Below are 7825 nucleotides of genomic sequence, written 5' to 3' on the forward strand. Positions count from 1 at the left end.
AACATGAAACTGCATAAAAGGTCATTACACATACATACACATGCATGCACATAATTAGTATTACTATTCGTTAACTCATTAATGTGATGATGTAGGAAAAAATTTAAGGCTATGGAAAATATTTCAGATATAAATATCTGAACAGTTTAAAAATACACAACTGGCCGGGCGCATGGCTCACGCCTGTAATCCCAGCACTTCGGGAGGCCGAGGTGGGCGGATCACCTGAGGTCAGGAGTTCAAGACCAGCCTGACAAACACGGAGAAACCGCATCTCTACTAAAAATACAAAATTAGCCAGGCATGGTGGTGCATGCCTGTAATCCCAGCTACTCAGGAGGCTGAGGTAGGAGAATCGCTTGAACCCGGGAGGCAAAGGTTGCGGTGAGCTGAGATTGTGCCATTGTACTCTAGCCTGAGCAACAAGAGCAAAACTCTCTCTCTCTCTCTCTCTCACACACACACACACACACACACACACACAAATCGGAGCTAGTATAAAACACCCTCCCTAAGGTGTTTCTGAACTTTAGATTCCATTCCAAACCGTAACAGTTCTGGAGCCAGAAGTATACTGGTTCATGTGTTTATCTTCGAATGTATTACCAAATCAGACAAACAGAATTCACCGAATCAGTCTCCTTTGCTAGGGTTTCCTAGGTACTTATGCACATGAGTAGGTGACTTCCACATCCAGCTTCTCTAATCCTGGTCCACAGAGACCTCACAGTATATCCAGATGTGGCCGCTAAACAATCCCTATTGTGCGACAGCCCTGACACCATGCGGCCCACACCTGTGTCTGTCCATGTCTGGGGTGAGCCCTTCCCAAGACCACGCCCGGTGCAGCCTCTTCCCAAGTTCATGTCACTGCATCACAGCCAATGGCATCTAAGTGAGATGAGATGGACTGAGGGAAGGCATGGGTGAGTGCCAGCAAACCTGTCAGGCGGGACGCTTTAGACTCAGAGATTTGCAGCTTCAAAGAAAGAGATTTCAGAAAGGAAAGAGAAACAGAACAACGTCCCAAGAATATCGCTTTACCTGAGGAAGAGCCATCCCTGTCTCCTTTTTCTTTCCCCTTTCTTCTCTTCTGGACTTCTTCAGGCAACATGAGTCTTTAGAGGTCAATCTGGAATGTGAAAAAGAAGTTATTTAATGCTTAGAATCAACACACCCACTTCCTTCCACAACCACACACACAGGGAAGACCTCTCCCCATGCAAAGACGGTCCTTCGCTACCCACTGCATCAGGAATGATGGAGGAACAAGAAACTTGTAGAAAGACCAGTAGGTGAGTCTGTCACCCCTTTCTTCAGAACCCGCTGTCCTCCTGGAGAAGCCCACATGCACGCTGCAGCAGTGGGGAGCTGGGCTGGACTGAGCTTCCCTTCAGGGCACAGACCTGGCCTTGAGCAAGCCCCATGCAGAGCACAGCACCCTCACCTCTCTGTGGATCCCAGGCTGAGCTCAGCCCTCAGAAATGGAGGACACAGTCTGTAATCCCAGCACTTTGGGAGGCCAGGATGGGCAGATCACCTGAGGTCAGGAGTTCGAGACCAGGCTGGGTAACATGTTGAAACCCCGTCTCTATTTAAAATACAAAAATTAGCCAGGTGTGGTGGTGCGCGCTTGTAATCCCAGCTACTTGGGAGGCTGAGGCAGGAGAATTGCTTGAACCCAGGAGGCAGAGGTTGCAGTGAGCTGAGATCGCCCCCATTGCATTCCAGCCTAGGCAACAAAGCGAAACTCCAGCTATAAAATAAAAAAGGCTGGGCACCGTGGCTCATACCTGTAATCCCAGCACTTTGGGAGGCCGACGTGGGTGGATCACAAGATCAGGAGTTCAAGACAAGCCTGACCAACATGGTGAAACCCCGTCTCTACTAAAAATACAAAAATTAGCTGGGTGTGGTGGTGCAAACATGTAGTCCCAGCTACTTGGGAAACTGAGGCAGGAGACTTGCTTGAACTTGGGAGATGGAGGTTGCAGTGAGCCGAGATTGTCCCACTGTACTCCAGCCTGTGTGACAGAAGGAGACTCCATCTCAAAAAAAAAAAAAAGGAAATGGAAGACACAGAGCCTGGTTATCAATACTGGACACAGATCAGAATCAGCTGGGGTAATGTAACTACTGTGAAGGCTGGATCCCAACCCCATTACAGGAAGGGAAATCTCAGGTAAGGAGGCACAAGAGTTTTATTTGCAAAATGACTCGGTACTCTCAAGTCAAACCAGGATTGAGCTCCACTCGGAGTGTGAAATAACAAGAAATGTATTTTTGGTCTCTGCCCCTGGTTCCTAGGACATGGATACCTCATAGATAGGGCTGTTGGGAGAATCTTTTGTTCTCATATTTGGTCTTTGACCCCAGGTCCAGCACAAAGTTCCTCAATCCCTTAGAATTTCCTGCATGATAGGAATGTGTTTGTTCTAATGACGCAAGTCTTGGTGGGCTCCTGGATACAGCCATTGGCCAGAAAGACTAAGCTATGATTCGAAGCTTGGAAATTTCAGCTGCATCCCCCATTTCCCCAAGAGTGGAGCGGGCTGAAGATTGAGCTAATACTCTCTCATGCCTACCGGATGAAGCCTCGATAAAAAAATCCCTGATCTATCTATCGGGTTCAAAGAGCTTTCTGGTTGATAAACACATTTGAATGCCAGGGGGGTGGTTGGTGCACCCAGATCCACAAGGACAGAAGCTCCTGTGCTCAGAACATTCTAAGACCTCACTGTATGTATCTCTTCATCTGGCTGCCCTTGGGTATCTTTCATGATATCCTTTATTAATACACCAAATCCTCACTTGATGTTATCAATAGATTCTTGGAAACTGGAACTTTAAGTGAAATGGCAACTTTTTTTTCCTCATCAACATAAAAAAAATGACACTGAACAGCCAGGCGCAGTGGCTTATGCCTCTAATCCCAGCATTCTGGGAGGCCAAGGTGGGTGGATCACAGTCAGGAGATCGAGACCATCCTGGCCAACATGGTGGAACCCTGTCTCTACTAAAAATATAAAAATTAGCTGGGTGTGGTGGCTTGTGCCTGTAATCACATCTACTCGGGAGGCTGAGGCAGGTGAATCGCTTGATCTCGGGCGGTGGGGTTGCAGTGAGCCAAGATTTTGCCACTGTATTCCAGCTTGGCAACAGAGCAAGACTCTGTCTCAAAATAATAATAATAATAATCACATTGAACCAAACATTATTTGAGTACCTGCTTTATATCATTTCATTCATGACCCAGTTTCCAAGAACCTATGGAAAACATTGAGGACTGACTGCCTAAAAAAATCAGTAAACCTAAGTGCTTCCAGCAGTTCTGTGAGCTGTCCTCACAAATTAATCAAACTCAAAGAGGGAGTCATGGGAGCCTCAATATATAGGTCAGTTTTAAGGACCAGTGACAACCTATTACTTTTGATTGACATCTGAAGTGGCAGCAGGGCGAGGGTAGGGAGTGGTGTTGTGGGACTAAGACCTTAACCTGTTGGATCTGACTCTAGCTCCAGGTGCACAGTGTCTTGTAGAGCACCCAGCTGGTGTCCACTGGAGAACTGCCTAGTATGTGGGAAAAAACTCCCACACATTTGCTGTCAGAAGTGTTCTATGTTGGCTGGCCCCGCGGCTCATGCCTGTAATCCCAGCCCTTTGGGAGCCTGAGGCAGGGGGATAACCTGAGGTCAGGAGTTCGAGACCAGCCTGGCCAACATGAGGAAACCTCCATCTCTACTGAAAATACAAAAATTAGCCGGGCGTGGTGGCAGGTGCCTGTAATCCCAGCTACTCGGTAGGCTGAGGCAGGAGACTCGTTGGAACCTGTGAGGCGTAGGTTACAGTGAACTGAGGTCGCACCACTGCACTCCAGCCTGAGAGAGCGAGACTCGGTCTCAAAAAAAAAAAATAAAAAGATACTGGGTGTCACAGGACAGGCCCACGTCACCTCCTCCACCATGGATGTCACAGGACAAGCCCAGGTCACCTCCCGCCACGGGAAGTGACTGCCAAGAGGGGCTTGGGAGCTTGAAGGCCCTGCCTGAGAAAGACTTGAGGTGAGAACGACAGAGGTGGCACCTCAGGACAGGGGTGGGGTCTGCAGAATCCCAGAACCAAGGAAAGGACGCGGCCCCTCGGGACTGAGGCTGCAGCGCTGCGTGCGCTCCAGGGACCGACAAGGGCGTGTCTTAGAGAATCGGATAGAACTGAATCCACCCTGCAGGTGAGGGCTTTAAGAAGTGCCCTCCAGCGTGGCGGGAAGAAAAATCAGTAAAGGATTTCAGGCAGGAAAAGACGCGAAAGGCCGTGTTTACTTAGCGCGAGACGAAAGACGAGGGTCAGGGACCAGCCTAAGCGACTTTAACCCAAAGGGAAAGCGATCCCCGCACTCTCACAGCAACGTCAGAATTTACTTGGGGTGGAGGGAGCGGTGCGGGCGTTTTAAGGTCTGTAGGGACCTCCTCCAGACCCGGGGGATGGAAGGAGGGGGACTGCGAAGCGCAGATTTTATCTAGAGAGGAAAACTCACGCTCCGCGGTGCACTCTTCACTCCCCGCGATCCGCTTCCGGGTTTGCAGAAAACCGCGCGCAGCTCAGACTGGGCGGGGATAGGGGCGGGGCCTGATCAGGAAGCGACCGGCAGGGGACGGGCCGGGGAGGGCTTAGGCCGCCTAGGGGCGGGGCCTGGGCGGGGCGCGACGGGCAGGGGGCGGGGGCAGGGGGAAAAACGCGAGGGTTGGGGCGGGGCCTGGACAGGCGTGGGGCGGGGCCGGGAGGGACGGCGGGAGGGCCGTCAGACCTGCGTTTCCAGCCACGTGGTTCCCAGAGTGTCCCTATTTTCTGGGCTTGGGAGCACTTAAGTCTATTTCGTGTCCTGCGGAGCAGTTTTCCTTTCTGCTTATTTTCAGTTAATGTTTCCATTTTAAGGTAAAGCCTTAGAGTTATGTGGGCTGTCTATATTGGAAACTAAGATATTTTCCTAAATTGCAAACTTAAGTTACTTAACTATTTTTTAAAAGTTACTGGTTTTGCTGCCATCTTGCATTCCCGCGTGCATGCGCCTAATCTCAGCTCGTCCACCCGAGACCCCCTGAGCAACAACCCTAGTGCCCCCAACGGCCCCTTATCTGCTCCGACAAGATGAAAGAAACAATCACGAACCAGGAAAACCCCAAACTGCAGACACAGGTGCTCATTGGTGGGAAAGGAACTGCTCGCAGAAAGAAGGTGATTCATAGAACAGCCGCAGCAGATGATAAAAAGAACTTAAGTTCTCCTTAAGGAAGTTAGGGGTAAACTATATCTCTGGTATTGAAGAGGTGAATATATGTTTACAAACCAAGGAACAGCGATTCGCTTTCACAATCCTGAAGTTCAAGCATCTCTGGCAGTGAACACTTTCATCATCCCAGGCCATGCTGAGACAAAGCAGCTGACAGAAATGCCACCCAGCATCTTAAACCAGCTCGGGGCAGACAGTCTGCCCAAAATCTGTGGATGGAAAAGTACCACTTGCTACTGGAGATGATGATGGTGATGATGAAGTTCCAGATCTTGTGGAGAATTTTGATGAGGGTTCCAAGAATGAGGCAAACGGAATTGAGTCAACTTCCGAAAACTCAAAGAAGTTACTGGGAGCTGCTATTTTATATTATGTCTGTCTTTTTTTTTTTTTTTTTTGAGACGGAGTTTCACTCATGTTACCCAGGCTGGAGTGCAATGGCGCGATCTCGGCTCACCGCAACCTCCGCCTCCTGGGTTCAGGCAATTCTCCTGCCTCAACCTCCTGAGTAGCTGGGACTACAGGCATGCGCCACCATGCCCAGCTGATTTTTTGTATTTTTAGTAGAGACGGGGTTTCACCGTGTTGACCAGGATGGTCTCGATCTCTTGACCTTGTGATCCACCCGCCTCGGCCTCCCAAAGTGCTGGGATTACAGGCTTGAGCCACCGCGCCCGGCCGTATGTCTGCTTTTTAAGAAGGTTATCTTTATGGATCTGATAAAATCTGGATCTCTAATATTTTTAAGCCCAAGCCCCTCAGACACTGCAGCTCTTTTCTGTTTTTGCTTATAAACAATTCATTCTTTGCAGCTAATGAAGCCGAAGAAGCCTGGGAATCAAGCTTGAAACAACGGTTAGTAAAGTTCTTTGCCCCGTATACAGTTTTACTTTTTATTTCATTGACACTGATCTGTACACAGTAAACAAAATTGCTTATAGAAAGCTAATCATGGCATGTAATATAGCTGATAACCTTTTGAAGTTGAGTAAGATTTAAAATAAATAAAAGTTACTGGTTTTTCTAAAGCAAGAGTTAATGTCACAGGTATTGGCCCTCCTCGCTGCACATCCCAGATATTTACTGTAAGAAAATCTCTGCAACTGTGCACAGGGTTGACCCTCTCCCTCAAGGGTGAATGGGGCGTATAATATGGAGGGGACTCTATTAAGTTCTGTTTTGAGGCCACATGAAATTACACATTCTGCCCAGGCAGAGTTTTGCATTTCACGTTCGAGTTTGCATACCCCTCACAGACATTTTCAGGGCTTTTTAGTTAAGTTGTTAAATTAATTCAAATTGCAGAAACTCTCCCGGATTCAGTCAGTACCCCAGAGATGGCAGATCTCTACCCAGAGTTGCTTCAGTCTCACTAGCAGCTCTTCCGTCCTACCTGCTGGCAGAAATAACCTTTTTTTTTTTTTTTTTTTTTTTTTTGAGACGGAGTTTTGCTCTTGTTACCCAGGTTGGAGTGCAATGGCGCGATCTCGGCTCACCGCAACCTCCGCCTCCTGGGTTCAGGCAATTCTCCTGCCTCAGCCTCCTGAGTAGCTGGGATTACAGGCACGCACCACCATGCCCAGCTAATGTTTTTTGTATTTTTAGTAGAGACGGGGTTTCACCATGTTGACCAGGATGGTCTCGATCTCTTGACCTCGTGATCCACCCGCCTCGGCCTCCCAAAGTGCTGGGATTACAGGCTTGAGCCACCGCGCCCGGCCAGAAATAACCTTTTCAACGTAAACCATTTCAAACACTGCCCCATCCACTGGCAAAAATAGCTTTTAACATAAACCATTTCAACTTTCCGCTAAAACTTGAAAGCATTTCGGCTTTTTGCAGAACATTTTGCAGAAACATCTCTTGTGCTCCTTTACCCAAGATTCCACAGTCAGTTTGAGATCCACCCTCAGTAATACCTGCGGTGTCCCAGGCGATAGTAATCTGTGTGCAGCACTGAGGGTCAAGGCTCTGTGTCCTCCGTTTCTGAGGACTGAGCTGAGCCTGTGATCCAGAAAGGGGAGGGGCTGTGCTCTGGATGGGGTCTGGTCAGGGCTGGGTCTGTGCCGTGAAGGGGAGCTCTGTCCAGTCCAGCTCCCCACTATACCTCATGAGTGGGGGCTTCTCAAGGAGGGGAGCAAGTTCTGAGGAAGGAGGTCAAAAGACTGACATGTTGGTCTTCCTGTAGAAATTTCTTTTCTCTTCTTTTCTTTTTTAAATGGAGTCTTACCCTGTCCCCCAGGCTGGAGTGCAATGGCGATCTCAGCTCACTGCAACCTCTGCCTCCCAAGTTCAAGTGATTCTCCTACCTCAGCCTTCCGAGTAGCTGGGATTAGAGGTGCCCGCCACCACACCCGGCTAATTTTTGTATTTTTAGTAGAGACAGGGTTTCACCATGTTAGCCAGGCTGGTTTCAAACTCCTGACCTTGTGATCCGCCCACCTCAGATTCCCTGTGCTGGGATTACAGGCGTGAGCCACCGCGCCTGGCCTCCTGTAGGAATTTCTTGGCCTCATGTCTCCCCCACCCCCGGTGAAG

General features: G+C 49.0%; 1 protein-coding gene across 7 annotated transcripts in view; it reads right to left on the bottom strand.

Moving 5' to 3' along the window:
* LOC116544848 (zinc finger protein 160-like) overlaps positions 1 to 4609 on the bottom strand; it is a 20307-nt gene extending 15698 nt beyond the window's left edge. For 2 of the 7 annotated variants that reach the window (XM_032271436.1, XM_032271440.1), the window contains exons 1-3: positions 4535 to 4609; positions 1045 to 1132; positions 755 to 759 (exon numbers count right to left, since the gene is read on the bottom strand). In XM_032271436.1, the coding sequence (XP_032127327.1) occupies positions 755 to 759; positions 1045 to 1059 (20 nt within the window). In that variant the 5' untranslated portion in view covers positions 1060 to 1132; positions 4535 to 4609. The other 5 variants (XM_032271441.1, XM_032271438.1, XM_032271437.1 and 2 more) reach the window with 4 other exon arrangements.
* Between the last annotated feature and the right edge of the window lie 3216 nt (positions 4610 to 7825).

Source organism: Sapajus apella, unplaced genomic scaffold (assembly GCF_009761245.1).
Source record: "Sapajus apella isolate SASKATOON/1434 unplaced genomic scaffold, GSC_monkey_1.0 scaffold233, whole genome shotgun sequence".
NCBI classification, from domain to species: Eukaryota; Metazoa; Chordata; class Mammalia; order Primates; family Cebidae; genus Sapajus; species Sapajus apella.